The sequence below is a fragment of the Xenopus tropicalis genome, chromosome 5 (genome assembly GCF_000004195.4).
Source record: "Xenopus tropicalis strain Nigerian chromosome 5, UCB_Xtro_10.0, whole genome shotgun sequence".
Classification (NCBI taxonomy): Eukaryota; Metazoa; Chordata; class Amphibia; order Anura; family Pipidae; genus Xenopus; species Xenopus tropicalis.
In genome coordinates this window covers 48,836,309-48,857,210 of record NC_030681.2, presented here as the reverse complement: position 1 = coordinate 48,857,210, position 20,902 = coordinate 48,836,309, and the positions used below count along the sequence as shown (strand labels likewise).

Sequence of the window (20,902 nt, the reverse complement as noted above, 5' to 3'; positions counted from 1 at the left end):
CACTTAGTGACTATAAACACTGTAGAATGTACCAGTTTATTACATTGTTGATTGCAGTTCTTTATGTGTGATATATTTCAGAATACATAAAAGGGCATAAAACTGTCAACTAACTAATATGATGTAGTCTATGCAACATGTCTATGAGATGCCAGCTCTCGACTGCACGCACCAGCCATCCCATTTACACATGCAAATATTTATTAACCCCTTTTTTGAACAAGATCCTTCCTTACCAAACATTTTACAGCCAGTTCATTCAACAGCTGCTATTCATTTATGGATGACATTTTCTTATTTGGCACGGCAGAGGACATGATTTTAGCACATGTCTGCAATGATGTTTTTCTAAAATGTAACAGAAATATAATGTTTCACCTTTGGCCATTAAAAACTGCCTGTTAAAATGCACAATAAAATTAACTTTCCTTGGCTTGTTGGTGCAATATCACATATAATCAATTTACTAGTCTGTGTCCTAAACCAACACATTACAACAATGGCAAGGTTTCCAGCAGGGTCAGCTGCTAATCTGAGACCTAAATGTCTTACAATTCTCATCTGTTTTGGTAGTGTTTACATCAAAATGATTTGGGGGTCTGTTTTTCCATGTATAAAGTAGGCACATATTCAATCTAAGTCAAAAGACTCTTTTCTCTTTGATTGTGCTTGGACATAAACAAGTTACACATATCTTGGAAAAGAAGCACTCAGACACCTGCAAATCATTTAATAAATGTAGAGGCAAAAATATTTTCTGCTTAACATTCTACCCAGGCGCACAATAATGCAGTCCACTCAACATATTTACTCTATGTGCCCTCTACATACATTTAGGTTGTAAGTGGTACTGATTATCAATGTCCACATTTAATTGTCTCCATATTGTGTATCTTTGTTTTTGCTTTCAGTAGTGTATATTTCAAAGACCTTTCCCTTACACATTATAGAATAAAACATATCATTCACAAGTAGATCCATTCATTTGGTGCGGGTGTCAGAGGAACTTTTCCTATTTTTGCCACCCATGTGGTAGGCCAAAATGGACAGATCGAGCTGTTTAATCCAATAATTTAGATTATATGTTGGATTTATGCAGCAATGTCAGCAGCATTTACTATAAACTGGATAGGTCTCTAGATGGAAATGAAAATTAAGAGAGAGAGTTAAATTTAAGGTTGCGTTGGGCCAAATACAATTTTTTGACAAACAAGAAAAGACCCGACTTGGGAGCAGTGAGATCGATCTGAGTATCAGCAGGAGATATTGTATAGATATTGTATAGAAAGAAGAAGATATAATGTGAGCAGATTGTAATCAGAAAAGGGAAAAAGGGGAGTTAAGTTAATCATACATGGCTAGATCTGCTCGTTAGGCCAGGCTGCCAAACAAGGAGATCTTAAGATAATTTGACCACCCGTGTGGTTAGCCATATTGGGCTGATCCAGTTGCTTGGTCCCCAGTCAAAGTAAATATGAAAGCAATGCAAAGCCATACACTGTTCTGTAACCTAAAGTAGTTCTAAATTCAAAATTTTTTTTGCTTCAGTCTTGGAATTCACAATCACAGCAGGCAGGGAGGTTTCATTTTGTGGACAACAGTATTAAATCAAGCTTTATATCACCCCAAAATCTGGTACATGCATGAGTATGGGGGACCTTTTGCCCATTCCCATGCACTGGCTACACAATTATAGAGTGTATGAGGAGGGAGGAGGAATGTGAGGAGTGCAGTGACATTTAGGAGAGGCAGAATGGCAAGTGATTGACTGCTCCACCTCTATACCTCAGGCATTGAAGGCAATATATTACTGATAGCTCAGATATTTAAATATATTTATAACAGCTATGGATTTTTTTTAAGAAAAAAAGGGTTTAATTTGCATGAGGACTTTTGTTACAGCTTTGTATGTGTGGGTGACGGGTCCTTTTTAAACAGACCTATACACGGAAACAGTACTTAGAAAGAGTTTAACACAGGCAAAATGAGACAAATACAGGCACTCTGCCATACACAGATTTACACAAAGGAAAAGATTGCACTGAAACAACACTCTATAGCTTCAAATCCTTGTAGGTGATAATACCAACAAGTGACAGATAAATGATCCATAAGTGTTGCATTCTGAGAGTTTGTGATTTCCTTTTGCAAGAATCCGACCCCCAGTCTTTAAGGAGCATATTCTAAAGGTGTAAAAATTAGAAAGTGGTGTAAAATGAAAGTGATACCTAAAAGCTACCTATAGGTCATGTTGATCGTTCTTCACTGATAGGGCTGCTTTTGTAAGTAATTGTTATTTGAAGTTCCTAAACTTGACATTTTGACAACCTGACTGTCCCTTCTCAGCCTGTTAAAGCTTCTAATGTTAATGGACTACTGCTACCACTATGGCAGCCCCCCCTCATAGACGAACATTGAATGCTGACTTTTATGGCAAAATTATAAATAGCATGCAGCAAGACATTGTCATAATAACTGTGAAAAAGCATTTAATTCCAGGTGTTTTTACAAATAAGCGGTTGTCCTGTAATTTGGATCACTATACCTTAAGTTGACTAAAAAGTCATTTAAACATTAAATAAACCCAATAGGATAGTTTTGTCTTCAATAAGGATTAATTATATCTCAGTTGGGGCCGAGTACAAGGTACTGTTTTATTATCATAGTGGAAAAAGTAATAATTTTTAATTAAATGTGAATTATTTTATTAAAATGGAGTCTATGGGAGATGGAGCTTTCTGGATCATGGATTTCTGAGTAACGGAACCCATTCCTGTAATCACAAGTCTCCATAGTGCTTATGGTACCTGGCATATGAATGATGTGCAAGCTAGAGTGCCAGGGGTACCTATGGGCCGGCTACCTATCACACTCTCTATATGCAGTGCAGCTGAACACACACAACACTTCATACAGAATGAGGTTCAAACTTTGCACTCTATTATAGGTGTTGGGTTTCTAAATACAAAAAACTAGAATTTGGAAATTAAGGATACCAACAAACAAGAAGTTCATATAAAGCTTGATAAACTGGAATGTAAACGAATCAAAGTCATAGTTTGGGCAATTATGACTTTGAACAGGAACAGGAACTTGTGACTAAAAACCTTTTGTTTTTTTCAATTCTTTGTACTTCTGTGTACTAATCATGGAGCCACGTGCACTGGTCCATTAAGTTAAATGATCCCTATTATTTCTAACATCTCTGCCATTTACTGATCTGTAATGAGTAACATCAGATGACTTCTAAATAGTTACCATAGTAACAACTGGGCTTGCTTTTATACATGAATTGGATGCATTTGCACTAAAAATATTCTAAGTTGGGATTAGTGGCGCTGCTGCCATGAGACAAGTTGAGAAAGGCCGCTCCTGGTAACTTTAAGAGCCAAATCTCCATTTTTTTAAAACCAAAAATTCTGCCTTTCTAGTGCAGGGAGTGCAATTGCACTCTCTGCTCTAGTGATGTGGCCCCCGTGGACCCCCCTCCGGTCCTGAAAAGATAAAGCGTGGGGGTATCGACGCAGGTTGCAGTAGCAACCCTGAAACTACCACCACCATAAGTTTGGCTCTAGTTCTAAGGTTCCCATGCATAAAAAGCACACAGCAGGTGGGGCAAATGCTCCTGCGATGAGCACAACTGTACAAAAGGGAAGAATATTTGTACTTCTCATACTTGCCTGGCTGTAACTGTGATTGTGGTTGTAAATAAACCCCAATATTGTTTAGTTGACATATGGGCTAATTTGGTGTAGTCAACCAAAGGGGCGTTAATATTTATTTCAAAACTCCAGTAACATTTATATTTTAACTTCTGTCAAGGTTCTACAACAACTTATATTGCCTTATTATATGACAGTCTTACATGTTCATGGTACTTCTTTAAATATGGACCAATACTTCAAAAGAGATTAATGTTAGTGATGACTAAAGGAGGAAATGACACAAACATTGTTTAACTTATTGCAGAGAAGCTGTAGCTGAGCCCAGTGTGTTATCCTTTATTGACATGGAATGCCTATCCAATGCTTATCCCTAGACGAAGCCTTTAAAGTGTAATCATTGTGTGGCTAGTAGCTGTTTGGTCACCAGACCATTGTATAAGCATCCAATACAAACTGTGTTTTGTCAGGTACAATTAATGCACAATATTAGTACAGGTACTGTTAATAAACTGCATGTTTGTTGCACTTCTGGATGTCATGCAGGCAAGCAATGGATGTTCACAGTTAAAATATATTAGTAAAGTAGGCCTCTTGCAGTGGGGTCTGCAGTAAGCAGAGATATTGAGTAAGTGAGGAGTAGAATATTGCTATGTATATGTATGTCTAAATTTGGGCTATTTTAGAGCCTTCACACCTAGGATACCACAATACTACAAAAAATTGAAAATAATGTTGCTAGTGATGGAAGACTGTGACTGACACTGCAAGGTGAGTATAGGGTTTGTGATGGTGAAACATCCTTTTTTCATTTTCATTTCAGTTTAAAAACAGATGTTGATATCAAGCATAGTGAAATAAATTGGCTTGTCATCTTTGTTTGTATGATATCAATCTTGCCTTCGCCATTTCTCTCTCTACTAGTTTGTTTTATTTGCGGGACCTTCACTAAACACAGACTCTGCCACTTATTATGGGCATGGTTGTTCTGATTTATCACATAGGGAAAGCACAGTGTGATTGGGGGGGTTGGTAATTAAGTATCTGGTCATATCAACTATTTCCCCCTTTCTCATGGACTATAAAATTGTCATTGGTGGGGGTGGGCTTACATTTTTTAGGCGACAGCAAATAATAGGAATCCCTTAAAAACAAGAAAATGATATGTTATTCATGTTTATGTTCAATTATTCTTTACTCTACTGGCCTGGAAGAATAATTCCTACCCATTAGCATTGGCTTTGTAGTTACCCTCATTGTTTTATAGTCATTACTTTCCAGGCACACCTGCAACCTGATTTGTAAATAGATTTATTTGACATCCACTACAGTTTGGGTCCCATATTGTAGCAATGATGGCTCCCTTTTGATAGATAGCTGTGTATATTATACATAATGGGGGAAATCTCTGAATCACCCCACTACATACATTTTTTTTCATTAGTACAGTATTATAAATGTTGCCATGTATGCATTCTAATAATTCTTTCCTTTGTAAAATAAAATCTAAGGCATTTCCATGTGCCAGATATGTAATTAGGAGATGTGCTCGCTGCCTAAATATCAATACACAATCAATCAATACATCAATAACACAAGTATTATTGTATCTTTTGGTATTTCTTACGCTAAACGTGAAACTGAAAGTACTTTAAAGCAGTTCTGGGATGAGGGCAGGTTGTTAATCTATTTAATCTGCTCATACTTTGCTGTACAAACAAATATGTGCAACATACCATCACGTTCAACACAAATTCATTTACTATGGCTTGGGTTAAATATTCATTTTGCCTATTTAAATTCAAAATATCTACATTTTCAATATTTCATACCCTAAAAGTGATATTGAAAATACTGTTATTATTCAACTTCCTGGTTCTTCAAAGCAATTGTGGGAAAAGGGCAGGTCAACAATGTGAGTAGTGAAACAAAAAGTACTTATTTTTTTAGAAGCAAATGTAGGATGAGCAAAGCAATTCATGTACCTTTCCCAGTGAATCCCATTGTATAATAAACTTCTATTTATATATAAATCAATGAGAGAGGCTTTAAGATAACTGAAAGGTGTGGTTTACCTTATATTAACTTTTAGTATGATGTAGACAATCATAGTTTTATGACTTTTTCATTATTTAGCTTTTTGTTCAGAATCTCTTCAGCAAAAAGATTTCAGCAGCAATCTGGTTGCTAGGGTCCTGTTTACGCTAGCAACCAGTCAGTGGTTTAAACGAGAGACTAGAGGATGAACAGAAGAGGGTGTGGATAGAACAATAAGTAATAAAAAGTGCCAATAACAACAAAATTTTAGCCCTACAGAGGAATAGTTTTTTTGGCTGGAGTGACCCCCATCTGAAAGAGGTAGAAGAAGAAGAAGACGACAAATAATTAAAAAACTAAAAGAATATAAAATGCAGACCAACTAAAAAGTTGCTAAGGATACTATGTTCTATAACATACTAAAAGTAAACTTGAAGGTGAACAACTTTAAGCTTTAAATATCAGTGAATAATAGGTGTCTGCAATTTCAAAAGATAAATAGTAAATCTAGGGCAAGAACTGACCAATGCTGTAGAAGAAACATATTTTGAACACTGTCAGCAATGTTTAAATAGTTAAACATTTTCACAAATAAGAATAAGCAAAACCATTTTCAAGGCCACCATACATAAATACCATTTTATGCATACACTCTCAGTCTGCCCTTTCATATCTCACACCCAAGACACATTCAGGGTCAGAGTAATATCACAACAGAGTGTTTTTCTTTACAAGTTAAACAATAAAATCAGAGAGAACTGAAATTGTGACCAGGAATAAATCGCAGGGAACACAGCAGTGATTTCCCTTTTAAACTGATACATTTACATTAAAGAACGAACAGTTGCTCTGATAATAAAAATCACAGAAATAAATCAGCTGTGTCAGACAGATGTTTCACAACATGCACTATGCAATGTGCAATAGCAATTGGCATTCCGTCAGCACCTATATAATGTAATCAACACTGATAGAAATGACTGTAACATAGTGAGGAGTAGATCAGTTAGGAAGTGGGAGAGACAGTTTTTTTGTGGTGTATTCTGCTTTTACATGTACCCTCCTCCTTTCTGGAGCTTGCTTACTACCTGTTCAGTGCAAGGCTGCAAATGTTTTCTGCTTTAGCTCACATCAGGTTGTGCTCTGTTTTCAGGTGGTTCTACAAGTGCTGACACCACAGTTTAGCAGCTGGAACAGTGGACAGCCATGTCACATTTTCTTTGCCAGTAGCTATGACCATGCCCCTACACAACAAAACCACTGGAGTTACCCTGTTGCATCAGATTCAGTCATCAGAACTGGAGACCTTAAGCAGACCACCTCTGAAGATACCACTCGAAAGACCACTCAGTGAAATGTATGTGGAAAATAACAGGACGGGCATTTTCAACTACCCCGAGGGCACGACTTATGACTTTGCTGCTGCTGCTGCACCGGTGTATAGCTCTGCTAGTCTCAGCTATGCTGCCAGCTCAGAGACATTCGGATCTAGCAGTCTGACTGGGCTACATACTTTGAACAATGTGCCTCCAAGTCCTGTAGTGTTCCTTCAAACTCCACAGCTATCACCGTTTATCCACCACCATGGCCAACAAGTGCCATACTATTTGGAGAGTGAACAGGGAACTTTCGCAGTAAGGGAAGCAGCACCCCCAACATTTTACAGGTAACCAAATGTAAATGAATGCCTAAAAGATTTTGGTTAATTTTAAAAATGACTGTATCCACTAACATTATGTCCCAAAATAGTTTTTCTTACAAAAACAGCATATACTTTTATTTCGTAATGGGTTAACAAAACATTGTCAACATATGTGCAAAGGAAAACCAAGATATGTGCGATCTGAGCTGCTAAGTTTTCTTCAGAGTTTAGAATTTATTTTTACTTTTGTAAGATATCCAAAGATATCAGTTCTATTACTCCCCCAAAGTTTTGTATAAGAAGTGGCTCTCTGGAATGAAAAGAATGGTGGTATCTTGGAAGTGAATATTTTGAAAGAAAGATTTTATTCAACGTCCACTTTGATCTCTACTTTAAATGCAAATCTGAATGGACTTCGGCACAGTAGTTTTTCCCCCCTAAATTCTGTGTTATACGAGAGGCGTAGGGAAAATGGAATATATAATAGAGGTGTAAGGAAAATGGAATATATAATAGAGGTGTATGGAGAATGGAATATATAATAGAGGTGTAAGGAAAATGGCATATTGGTTAAATCCTTCAGAGTTTATATGTATCCCCAAAAAAATAAATCTAAATTGCAGATTTGTCCCACAATTGTGAAACAGACAGGTTCTGACAGTTAGAAAGCTGAGGGATTTTGTACCATTTTATACCCTACAGAAATATAACATAATTCAATACAAATCCATCTGATTCCTGCTAAACAGCTTGTATTAGCCCTAACATGGTGCATGACACATTTAATGCCTGTGTTATACTAATGTCATGGTAGTCTTCAGATCTTAAACAATACATAACTACAGAAACACAACTACCAATAGCCACAACAGCAAGCAGATCAGGGGCTGTCTTGGATTTAACATAAAAAAGCAATAAATCAATTGAGCAATTTAAAGTTCTATTTTCTTTAACAGCTGAAAACTGTTATCTAAAAACCTGTTATCCAGAAAGCTCAAAATTACAGAAAGGTCATCTCCCATTGACTGCATTTTAATTAAATAATTCCAAATTTAAAAACATATCCATTCTTCTCTGTAATAATAAAACAGTACCTTGTATTCAATCTCAGATAAGATACAGTTAATCAAAATAAGGCAAAAGGATCCTATTGGGTTTATTTAATGTTTAAATATTTTTTTTAATAGAATTTAGGTATGGTGATCCAAATTATGGGAATATCCTTTATCTGGAAAACCCTAGGCTATGATCATTCTGGATAGCAAGTCCCATACCTGTAAATGATTTTACCTTGGTAAAACATGCACTTTTTACACAGGTGAGAAATATCAAAATATTTCTTATACAAAGTGGTAAACTACAGAATCTTAATGCTTTTAGGCAAATTCTGCTCCTCAAACTTGTGCCCAAGCCCTGCCTATTATGCATACGTTTAGGCTACTTTTATATATGGTTTCTTTTGAAGCTAGATATGATATTTGTGTAAAAACTGCACAAGTATAAAGGAAAATGAGGCATTCTAAGGCTAGTGATGATGATGACATGTCTAATCATTGTACATTTGTATGCAGTATTTGAATGCAGTTGTTTGCATTGCTAAGGCATTTGTTTGGCGGGAAGTAAAAGCGGGCAGAGGCAATGCCAAGGGCTGGCTATTAGTTATTAAAACTAAGTATAATTTAGGTTATGTTGTTTATCACATTAATATCAGTAGATGTAGATTACATGGACAGGTATAGGAATACATTTATACAGATTGTTTGGGACCTGGGGAAAGGAGGATACCTTAAAAAGTGATAAATAGTTTATTGAAATAATAGACAGCTGGGAATGGCATTGCTGGTTTTCAGATCTCTTTGGATAGTTAGGTCCTAGATTACAGATACCATACCGCTAGATTATAATAATGTTCTGAACAAAATGATTCAAAGCATGGTTTATTTTACCCTTGTTTCATTAAATATGCATGTTCTTATCTCTGAAAAATCATTAATAGAGCAAATACACTTAGCTTGAAAAGTTAACTGTAGTTTAACTTTATAGCTGTTAAATTTATGAACATTTTACTATGCAGATTATGCACAGAATGAAATAATGAGCGATAGATCTAGGAATGTTCGAAACCTTCCATTAAATTGTGTAGTAATACAAACCTGGCAGATGGCATAGTAAGGTCACTGTGACAAAATGAGACTTGTTTTTCATATCCGAATGAAGGTTAACCTTTTAATGATGGTGGTAGGAGGCATTGGTAATGAGTAATTAAGTATATTTTCAGCATTTTCATTATCTTTATTTTAGGAATTGTTCATGTTTCCATAATATCTATCTACCTAACACCTATATACAGGTGTTTATCATTTTAAAGCACAAGAAGACAAATTTAATTTAGGCACTTAATTTCTGGATATATTGGGATTTTCCTGGTGCTGTCAATGCTATAGAATTCCATGTGTATTAGGGAAGGTCTAAACCGTAACTTACTGACACTTTAATACCTGCCAATGTAGATTTTACTCAAGGGCTCCTTTAGTAAGTAATTTAAACAGTATACAGTATAGTAGAACACTTTCCAGTGTTACCCTAGATCAATGTATTTAATTGTATGCATAAAATAGGTATAAAATGTGTGGAATGGGTCTAATGAAAAAATAAATAACCAGATAGAAGCAAAAGCAGCAAATGTGGTGTGGAGCTTTCAGGGCTGGTTTTAGGGTCAGTAGATGTGTCCCTTGGACATGGAACATTCATGGTGGGCTTTAGTGTTGGACAAAAAGAGAATTTGACCTGGGTATCTAGCACTGAAGCCCATCAGAGAGGGAGGTTGATAAGAATACATATTATATAGTATAACAAGTTTTATATATTCTCTTTATATAAAATTACATATATACAGCCTGCAACCCCTCAGCATATTACCCAAAGGGATACCTTCTGCACAGCAGCTGGTGGGCTGCTAGTTGTACATGATGAATTCATGTATTTTTCTCAGATGGTGGCCTCAAATGCGCACATTTGCAGTCCCCCACCCACCCTCTTCTCTAACTCTAGCCATGGGAGCAATTTATCCACAATAATATGTGTAAGCCTCTATAACAGATTCCCTAGGAAACCAGACAGCAAGTTAGCATTCAAAAAACTCTTTGTAATGATACTTATTAATTCAAGTGATAAGGGGAGAATATAAAATACAGTTTAAAAACTCTATAGTTGAATAGTAAAGAAAAAGTGAAATATCTTTTAAAACTTTTATAACTTATGCCCATGTCATGCTAAGTCACAGTGCTAATAGTTGGTTTTTGGATGCAGATGTTCAGTTTGGCTCAACATTGGATGTCAGGCATAGGTATATAGTACAGGACTGCAAATTTCCTGTGTTCCTAATTGTTCCACCTCCACACCTTCTGACCTACCCACAAGACTACCCTGCTGGCACTACAGTTTGAATACATTTAGTAATGCATTTAGTATTGATTAACTACTATTAATCACTGGAAGTTTCAACGCTGGATAAAAAGACACAGCACTGATATAAAGAGATTTTTTACAAGTGCAGTTGCTCAGCAATTAGTTTTGAAAACATAGACCTGATTGGTTGCTATGGGTAACTGCACTAGTGCAATTTATCACCTACCTTTGTACACTATCCCCTGTTATTTCTGTGTACCACTTAGCACTGTGCTTTTATAGTAAATTCCTCTCACTGTATCATATAAATGTCAATCATCTATCAATAATCAATACATAAATACTTTTCAGTGTTTTATTTACTCTAGTAGGAACCATTTTTTAAATCCTACAATGGTTTTAATTCTGTATGTGAAACAAGTCATCTAATTCATAGCTGGCATGAAGTGTGCAGTAAAGTCCTGTTGTTCAAATTAGTTAATTAAGTAATTAGCATCTGTGCCTGTGTGCAAGGGTGCACAAGCCTCAGGTTGTCAGTATTTGTGCTTACTGTATTGTGTATAGATTGCATTGTATTATGTGCAGTCTTGCAGAGTGATTTGTACATTATGCGTTGTAAATGATTCCATATTAGTTGCCCGCTAAAATCCAGTCCTATTCTGTTTTCTCTGAACCTTGACATTTCAAAAGCCTAGGTGAACACTAATGTCATTTTCTCACCTCAGGCAAAGAATAAAAGATATTGAGAGCAAGAGGCAAATTATCAGCTCTAAGGGCCAAGTGATTATTATGCTTCAAAAGTTTTATATACAAACATTATCTATTCATTTAAAATCATTCTCATACAAATGTGTAATATTTACATTTATACAAGAAACGTTCTAAACGTCTATGCAAGAAACGTTGCCTAATTCTCCCCAATAATTTCACATGGCTTTCGCTGAACACATTTCAAGGAGAAAAGCAGTGTCCCTGTGTAACCCTGTTGAATGTTTTATATTTGCTTATTGCCTCGCCTTTGGGTGACCTTGCTAGCTGCATATTTCCTCAGTGACATTTAGGACACAGATGAAGAAGGCAAATACAAATGCTCATATTCATCATATTGTCTCTAATCACTTAAAAACTTGAAATTGCGAGTATTTTAATAGTCATACTCCAGGCAGGCACATAATGCACTGCCATTAGACAGTGAGATTTTAATGTGATTTCTCTGTTTATCACCAGTAAGTTATACATCTCTTTGCATTAAAGGAACAGTAACACCAAAAAATGAAAGTGTATAAAAGTAACTAAAATATAATGTGCTGCTGCCCTGCACTGGTAAAAGTTGTGTGTTTACTTCAGAAAGTCTACTATAATTTATATAGATAAGCTGCTATGTAGCCATGGGGGCAGCCATTCAAAGGAGAAAAGGCACAGGCACATAGCAGATAACAGATAAAACTCTATTGTATTCTACAGAATTCATCTGTTATCTGCTATGTAACCTGTGCCTTTTCTCCTTTTTTCCAGCTTGAATGGCTGCCCCCGGGGCTACACAGCAGCTTATTATATAAATTATAGTAGGGTTACTGTAGCAAACACACCAGTTTTACCAGTGCAGGGCAACAGTGCATTATATATTTATTACTTTAAAGCTCTTTCATTTTTTTGGTGTTACTGTTCCTTTAATATAAAGAGCTGAAAGCATGAGGTACAACTGACATTAGGTTAGTGTGTTTTCTTACTAACGTTTTGTTTGCTGCTTAGCAAGGCATTCCTGCTAGGCGAGGCGCACAGACCCACAAAATCATGGGTGTAGCTCTAAAATTCTTGAGATTAAAGTGAAACTTTAAAAAAAAAAAAAAAAAATCCTCCATGAATAAATAATTGTATTAGAAAGGAATATAAAGTACACTGGTACACTGATAAATGCTGTATTTATTCTGTATTTACAGTGGAGGAAATAATTATTTGACCCCTCACTGATTTTGTAAGTTTGTCCAATGACAAAGAAATGAAAAGTCTCAGAACAGTATCATTTCAATGGTAGGTTTATTTTAACAGTGGCAGATAGCACATCAAAAGGAAAATCGAAAAAATAACTTTAAAATAAAAGATAGCAACTGATTTGCATTTCATTGAGTGAAATAAGTTTTTGAACCCTCTAACAAAAAAAGACTTAATACTTAGTGGAAAAACCCTTGTTTGCAAGCACAGAGGTCAAACGTTTCTTGTAATTGATGACCAAGTTTGCGCACATTTTAGGAGGAATGTTGGTCCACTCCTCTTTGCAGATCATCTCTAAATCCCTAAGGTTTCGAGGCTGTCTCTGTGCAACTCTCAGCTTGAGCTCCCTCCATAGGTTTTCTATTGGATTAAGGTCCGGAGACTGACTAGGCCACTCCATGACCTTAATGTGCTTCTTCTTGAGCCACTCCTTTGTTGCCTTTGCTGTATGTTTTGGGTCATTGTCGTGCTGGAACACCCATCCACGACCCATTTTCAGTTTCCTGGCAGAGGGAAGGAGGTTGTCGTTCAGGATTTCACGATACATGGCTCCATCCATTTTCCCGTTAATGCGAATAAGTTGTCCTGTGCCCTTAGCAGAAAAACACCCCCAAAGCAAAATATTTCCACCCCCATGCTTGACGGTGGGGATGGTGTTTTCCTCCAAACACAGCGAGTTGAGTTAATGCCAAAGAGCTCTATTTTGGTCTCATCAGACCACAGCACCTTCTCCCAGTCACTCACAGAATCATTCAGGTGTTCATTGGCAAACTTCAGACGGGCCTGCACATGTGCCTTCTTGAGCAGGGGGACCTTGCGAGCCCTGCAGGATTTTAATCCATTGCGGTGTAATGTGTTTCCAATGGTTTTCTTGGTGACTGTGGTCCCTGCTAATTTGAGGTCATTAACTAACTCCTCCCGTGTAGTTCTAGGATGCTTTTTCACCTTTCTCAGAATCACTGACACCCCACGAGGTGAGATCTTGCGTGGAGCCCCAGAGCGAGGTCGATTGATGGTCATTTTGTGCTCCTTCCATTTTCGAACAATCGCACCAACAGTTGTCACCTTCTCTCCCAGCTTCTTGCTAATGGTTTTGTAGCCCATTCCAGCCTTGTGCAGGTCTACAATTTTGTCTCTGACATCCTTGGACAGCTCTTTGGTCTTTCCCATGTTGGAGAGTTTGGAGTCTGCTTGATTGATTGATTCTGTGGACAGGTGTCTTTTATACAGGTGACTAGTTAAGACAGGTGTCCTTAATGAGGTTGACTAATTGAGTAGAAGTGTCTAACCACTCTGTGGGAGCCAGAACTCTTAATGGTTGGTAGGGGTTCAAAAACTTTTTTCACTCAATGAAATACAAATCAGTTGCTATCTTTTATTTAAAGTTATTTTTTCGATTTTCCTTTTGATGTGCTATCTGCCACTGTTAAAATAAATCTACCATTGAAATGATACTGTTCTGAGACTTTTCATTTCTTTGTCATTGGACAAACTTACAAAATCAGTGAGGGGGTCAAATAATTATTTCCTCCACTGTATGGGTAGATATGACCAACCTTGTGAGCTAAAGAACAATTCCCAGGATCCTCTACAAGCAATTCTTGTGCTTTCTGTCACTGTGTATGTGTATATGGTCTTGTTTCAGAAACAGTTACAGTTGAACCCTGCATATGTATCTTTTACAAATGTGGCAAAAGGACAATGAGGAGGACAGCGTGTATATATCTATATCATATCTATCTATCTATCTATCTATCATCTATGCACGGGTGTAACAATATTTTATATATAATTTATATTTCTAAGTAGATTTTACTTTCACTACAGGGCTCATTTATGAATGCAGCAACAGTGTGCAAGGTGCAATTTTGGATGCACTTCACCATGTTTTTACCCAAAATGCACTTGTGCTACCACTATTGAAACAACCCACAGTGGGAGCCGTGGAATTACTGCCAGGGTTCCCATACGTCAGTAGGCGCACAGTACAGGAAGGCTGTGTGGAATGAGAAGAGATGTACTTAATCAGAAGGGAATCAGGGAGTTTTAGGCAAAGCTGAAATTGCAGTTTTGTCTACAATCTATTTTTTTTTGTCAAATGTAAAAAACACCAACAATGAAAAACTAACCCACCGTTCAGTTGGTCAAATTTTCCGTATCATGATCTGTCACTGTAAAGAAGGCCTCCTTATTCAAATCTATCCATAGTCTTGCATAGGTAGAACACTGGTTTTTTGCTATACTTATTGCATACTTTTTTTTACAGAATCTTTTGAACATCATGCCTCATCTTTCCACTCTGTAAAAGGGCTAATACAGTGTTGCATTTTCCATGGATTTTAAATTGAATGTATGCATCTGGGACCCCCATGTCATAGCTATAGTAAAAAGTGAGCTATTGAATCAATCACACGTTTATGTAGAACACATTTTTTTCTTTATTAATATGTAAGAAAAGTGTCAGGGTAAATTTTATACCTTGTGCATGCTAGGCCCCTTATCTAGATTATCGTCACTATGTCCTGTGCAAGCTAGTTAAACTAAAACCCTGGGCTAAAGGTTGACATTTCACCCAAGGCTCTCTGCCTTGGTGGATCATCAGCTGCTCGAGCAAGATCAAAGATAAAAGACTAAAATCATTGCCAAATCACTGCTACTTAACTTATGCACAGACAATACTTGGCTGCATGTTACCCATAGTCTCAATTTGAATAGAATTTTATTATAAAATAATATAATACTATAAATAAATATAGTGTATGTGTGTGTATATATATATATATATATATGTGTGTATGTAGATAGGTAGATAGATAGTTAGTGTACCCCCTACTGTAATTATTAAATATATCTATATGCAAGCAGGTCCCTCAATTACAGCAAATTCACATGCCCGAGAGTTAGCTCCATTCACTGTTTCCCCATATATTTTATTGACTGTGCTGCCATCTTTTCAACTCCCATTACGTGGCTAATGTAATGTGACTAACTACCTTGTTAGTAACTCCACTGTCATACAAAACTGTTATAAGAAGTCAGTGCTGGATCTCTGCTTAACCCCCTCCTTCAGCATTCACCATGTAGTGGATTATCTCCCTATGGGTACCAGTGGTTGTGGGAAGTTGAACAACAAGCTGCTAAACACCAGCTGCCAGCTGCAGGAAGTTGCAAAGCATTCTGGGGAAAGACCAACAAAGGCAAGATAGCTGCCTGTGGGCCCAAACAGCTGGAACAATCCATTTAAGCTGATAGTTAGGGTCTTTTCTACTCCTTCTACTCCTGGAGAGACCAACATCCTATGCATAAGCATGGAGGAAAATCCACATGCTAGGGGCCCCCTCACTCACAACTCGCCACACCTTCATCTTAAAATGCAACCAGTAATTGCATCCACTTCTGCTTCCCCACAACTTTAGGTTGCCATCCTACTCTCTATACACCCTTACGTGTGCATTATTCAGATTTCCTGATTATTGGAAGTTGGAATTGGAATTATTATTTCCTGATTTTGGAAGTTGAACTTAAACGGAGGCAGATGGATGGGCTGCGCAGGGATGGGCGGCACAGGCAGAGAGGGAATGACTTGGGCGGGAGAGGAACAGCATGGTTGGGCTTCAGGGGGGCTCTCTTGGCCACAAAAAGTGGTTGTGTCCAAAAATCCTGCCTCTCCTGGCCACCCCAACCAAAAATATCTTCTGTTGCCCCTGTGCTTATTGCATGCCCTAATGCCCTAAGGCAAGGCAGTAAGGAAAGGACTGCCTTTACCACCTTGCACTGCGTTCTGCACCTCACAGATTTTTGTATATGCCGCAAGGAGTTTGGTCAAAACCCAGGCAGAAGTGTTTTTTAAACACTATAAGGCACTATTTTGCACACCACCTTAGTGCTTTTGTAATTCTGTCTGGTTTCTGAGTAAATGACTCCTAGTTTATTATTATTATTAACATTTATTTATAAAGTGCCAACATATTCCGCAGCGCTGTACAATAAGTGGGTTTCATACATTGGACATACAGAGTAACATATAAAGCAATCAAAAGAACAGTTTATTCATAGTGCTGGGACTTATGGTTGGTCAAGGAAGATGTTAGGCCCTTACATTCTTACGCACTGCACCTTGTGTGTCATGGCACAAACCTCTGTACAGATGAGTGTCAGCAGGTACAAGCATAATTTGTGTGGCATTTTAACGGGTGCAATGCACTTGTTTACCATCACATATAAGCCCTTTTGTCTTTGAAACAGTATGTTCAGTACAGAATTTTGACAGTTATATGGCAAATGATATCATGTTGCCGAAGCATTACTATGAAATACCAAACAGAAGCAAGTAACTCTGCGTGCAATTTCAAAAGTCTTGAGAACTACTTTCAGGCATCAGCGCATAAGATCTGCCATGGAATTGATGATGAGTGTCAGTTTCATGTTTCATCTATAAGAGCACTTTTGTAAAAATGCTTTTCACTCAGTTTTTCTCTTGGTAATAAGTGCTGTGAAGAGGTATTTAGAGATATAGGGAGGGATAGTTGCTTGTTGACCTAAAGCATAACTATAAGTTTTCTGGGTACACAGAATTGCAAAGGGGGAAATGTGTTGGATTTTTGTGCAAAAGAAACTTACACAGCTGTTCTGTGATGAGAAATGGTGTGTTATTGTTTTGTTTTTCCCTCTACTGAGCGATGCTATTGGAATATTCATCAACTGGGCCACTGACTCATTGTTTTCCATACACTGAGGCACTAGCAAATGCTACTGTTTACTCATACAATTCAAGACAAAATTGCATTTATGCAACTTGGCTTTATTGCCACTCCCTAAAAAAGTACATTTAGATGAATTTAAAATAGGCTTCTGTATGACAGTAATGTAAATAAAAACAAACTGTTGCATAAAGTAAATATTGCAGATAAACCAAATAAGGACTAGCTTTTGTCCCTAGGAGACATGATTCTGATTCTTACGTATGCTTGTGGGGGGTGGGGAAATGAATAATGATGAAGACATGCAATAAAATCTCTTTTTTCCATACTCCATGTCTGGTCGTGTAGAGGGAAACGATAAATAAAAGTTAATTAATGGAACCTGTATGCTTATGTCAAGAGATGTTTCCATGACCTAGAAAGGGATCTTACGGTATTTCCTTTCTACCCAGGCCATGTCTGGTGTGTAGGATGAATAAATATGTAAATGTGTGGCCAGTGTTGACCCTTACACTCAAGGGTTCAGTAGCTTATAGATGGATATGCCATTAACCCCCCATTACTCCCATATCCTGGCTGATGTTGTCATGATGCCTAAAGGTGTTAAATCTTTCATCATCTCTACAAATTACGTCACTCTCCATGCTTTTTCCCTACATAGTCATACATGTACTCATGTTCTAACCAATGCTTATCGTTTCTTTTTACACATGCTATTATACCTTTTTAAATTATTCTACTTGTGCCCACCATTTTATTGCACATTTTGGCCACTCTAATATATAAGTGGCATTATGAAAGTAAATGTCTAATTGGTCCATATAGGTTACTGAACCATTGCAAACAAATACCTAAACATATATCCACATTACTAAATGAAGATCCCCAGGTGTTTATTAATATTTTAGTCATGTGTCCTCAGGCTGCTGTTTCACAAATATATAAATATTTTTGCTCTTTTCTGTACTATTATACTCTCTGTTTCCTAGGGCAATCTGAAATATTCATTCCTTCTATTTGTCTCACAAAAATATTTAAAGCAATAAAATAGACATTATAGGTTTCAGACCTCTTAAAGCAGAGGTCAGCCTTCCCATAATATAGCAAATATAAGAAGAGCAGAGAAGCCCTTTGATTACCGCTGCCATAGGCCAGGCAGTAAGGACAGGGCCCCACATTGCAGCCTGCACCTAACTCAGTGCTTGATTCAAGGGGCCAGCGGTCTTTGAGTTCCAAAATGGGGTGCAGAGGCCTATGGCAATTTAAAGAGTAGAATGCAGTGTTTACATTTAGATAATCAGATTATATAGCATTTGTAAATCTATAAAGGTTTTCATGATATATACTATCCAGTAGTGATAAGTCTAAAGCGACTAGATTTTCTGAGTATTCTTAAAAAACTATTTCATTCCTAGAAGCTGGTTGGATGAATGGTGAAATGTTTTCAAGGTTACTCAGAAAATCCAGTTGCTTTAGGCCATGGGCACATTAAGTGGTTCCTCCACTTCTCTCAGTCTGCATTTATTCTGCAGGCTAATCCACTCCCATAAGCAGCTCTGTTTACAGCTAAAGGCCCCCATACACGGGCCGATAGAAGCTGCGGATATCGGTCCCTTGGACCGACTCGGCAGCTTATTTGCCCGTGTAGGTACAGAAACGAGCGGGCTGGCCGACCGATATCTGGCCTGAAATTGGCCAGCTATCGGTCGGCCAGGTTAAAAAATCCAGTCGGATCGGGGACCGCATCGGCTCGTTGATGCGGTCCCCGAACCGACTGCCCCATTGCCGCCTATTTTTTTTTTTAACTTCAAGCTCCCCGATATCGTCCACCCGTAGGTGGGGATATCGGGGGAAGATCCGCTCGCTTGGCAATCTCGCCAAGCGAGCGGATCTTACCGTGTATGGGGACCTTTACACTTGAGTGCAGGTACATGGTGTGAAGATCAAATGTGATTTTACCTCTTCAATCATAATTCCAGAAATCATCCTTTAAAAAAAACTAGGAAGACAAAATATTCATTTTTGAGATTATAAAAAGAGAAAAATCTAATTTAAGTCATGGAAAAAACTTTAATCAAGAAAATCATATTGTTCCATTCATTTTTAATCAGTCTGTATAAAAACATTAAAAAAAAAATATTTTAAATGTTAAATATTTACCCTATTGACGTTATAGATGTTCTTCACTGGTTTTTTTTTGTTCAAATGTTCAAAAAATATTTATAATAAAATCTCTCAAATTCAAATTTGAAAAAAATTGGGTTTCCTTTTTTTTTCCACGATTTTCAGAAATTGTGGCAAAAAGTTGAACCTGAATTTTAATAAATTTGCCCCCTAGTACCTCTAAAGGCATGCATTTTTATTTATACTTCCCAACAGACATAGCTATTATTTTACTTCACCTTAGATATTATGTAGAATTTTACACTGTAATCTCTGGCATGCAAATGGCAATGTTTTTTTCTCTTATAGTTTATAGTTATATAGTAGTTTTTTTTTTAACATAACTTAATAAATAGGCCCAATGTGTCCAGTATTTTACAACTGTGGACAATTTGAGATCCCACAAAACTGGCATACCCATCGAATTGTTGTCTAAAAACATTTCTATGCAAGCAATGCGTAAGTTGGTGTGGTTTATATGTGGCAGTCCCAGTTGTCTACATGGTCAGGCTACGGGAGAATATTTCACACACTTTGGGGCAGACTTGTCAAAATATGAGTTTAGAGCTTAAAGGACAAGTAAACCCAGAATATAAATTTTGCCATTATTCTATGCAACTTTGCAATTTACATAAATTACATATTTGTAATGGTTTTTGAGTTATTTGTATAACTGCTATTGAAAGCAGTGTTTGTCTGTTTTGGGGTTTGACATGTCCTTTTATACATAAAAACTCACCCACATTCTATTAATTCCCATGTGTTAAGTTCTAAAGTCACATTTTGATAAATTTGCCCCTTTAAATAATGATTTTTTAAGAAAACTTTGCAGCTATGAACTACTGAGAAATCTGGTGATTTTCCTTTACCCCTTTCATTCACTTTTATTCAATTATCTACTGTACATTGGCAGTGGGGTAGTTGGCTCCCAGCATGCTCTGCCAGTTACTGCTTAGTGAAAGCTCTTTTTGTATACTTTAGTATATTTGTTTGAAAAAAATCTTAAAGAATATAATTGCCTCAGCACACTGAGGTAATGAAAGAGTGAACAGTTCTTTAAATATCCATTTATAGCTCTGTTTTTTCCCTATTATATTTACAATTGCAAAGTTCTTTCAGTGTTTGGTAATGGAATTGTAAATCTTGTTCTGAATCAAAGTCCTTCATGTTGAAATCACAATTTATTCACTGAACAGACAAGGTTGCTCTTTCAGCACTTGCCTAACAGCAAAACCAACATGAGCACCCAGACATTGTCCAAATCTGTGACACTTTGCAAGGAAATATTGTCTCATGCT

At 37.0% G+C, this 20,902-nt stretch overlaps 1 protein-coding gene across 1 annotated transcript in view; it reads left to right on the top strand.

Annotated features, from left to right (window-relative positions):
- Window positions 1-7,113: 7,113 nt before the first annotated feature.
- Window positions 7,114-20,902, top strand: part of esr1 (estrogen receptor 1) — a gene marked incomplete at its 5' end in the record, with an annotated part of 78,689 nt that continues 64,900 nt past the window's right edge. The window contains 1 exon segment of the mRNA NM_203535.1: window positions 7,114-7,365. Within this exon segment, the coding sequence (NP_988866.1) occupies window positions 7,114-7,365 (252 nt within the window).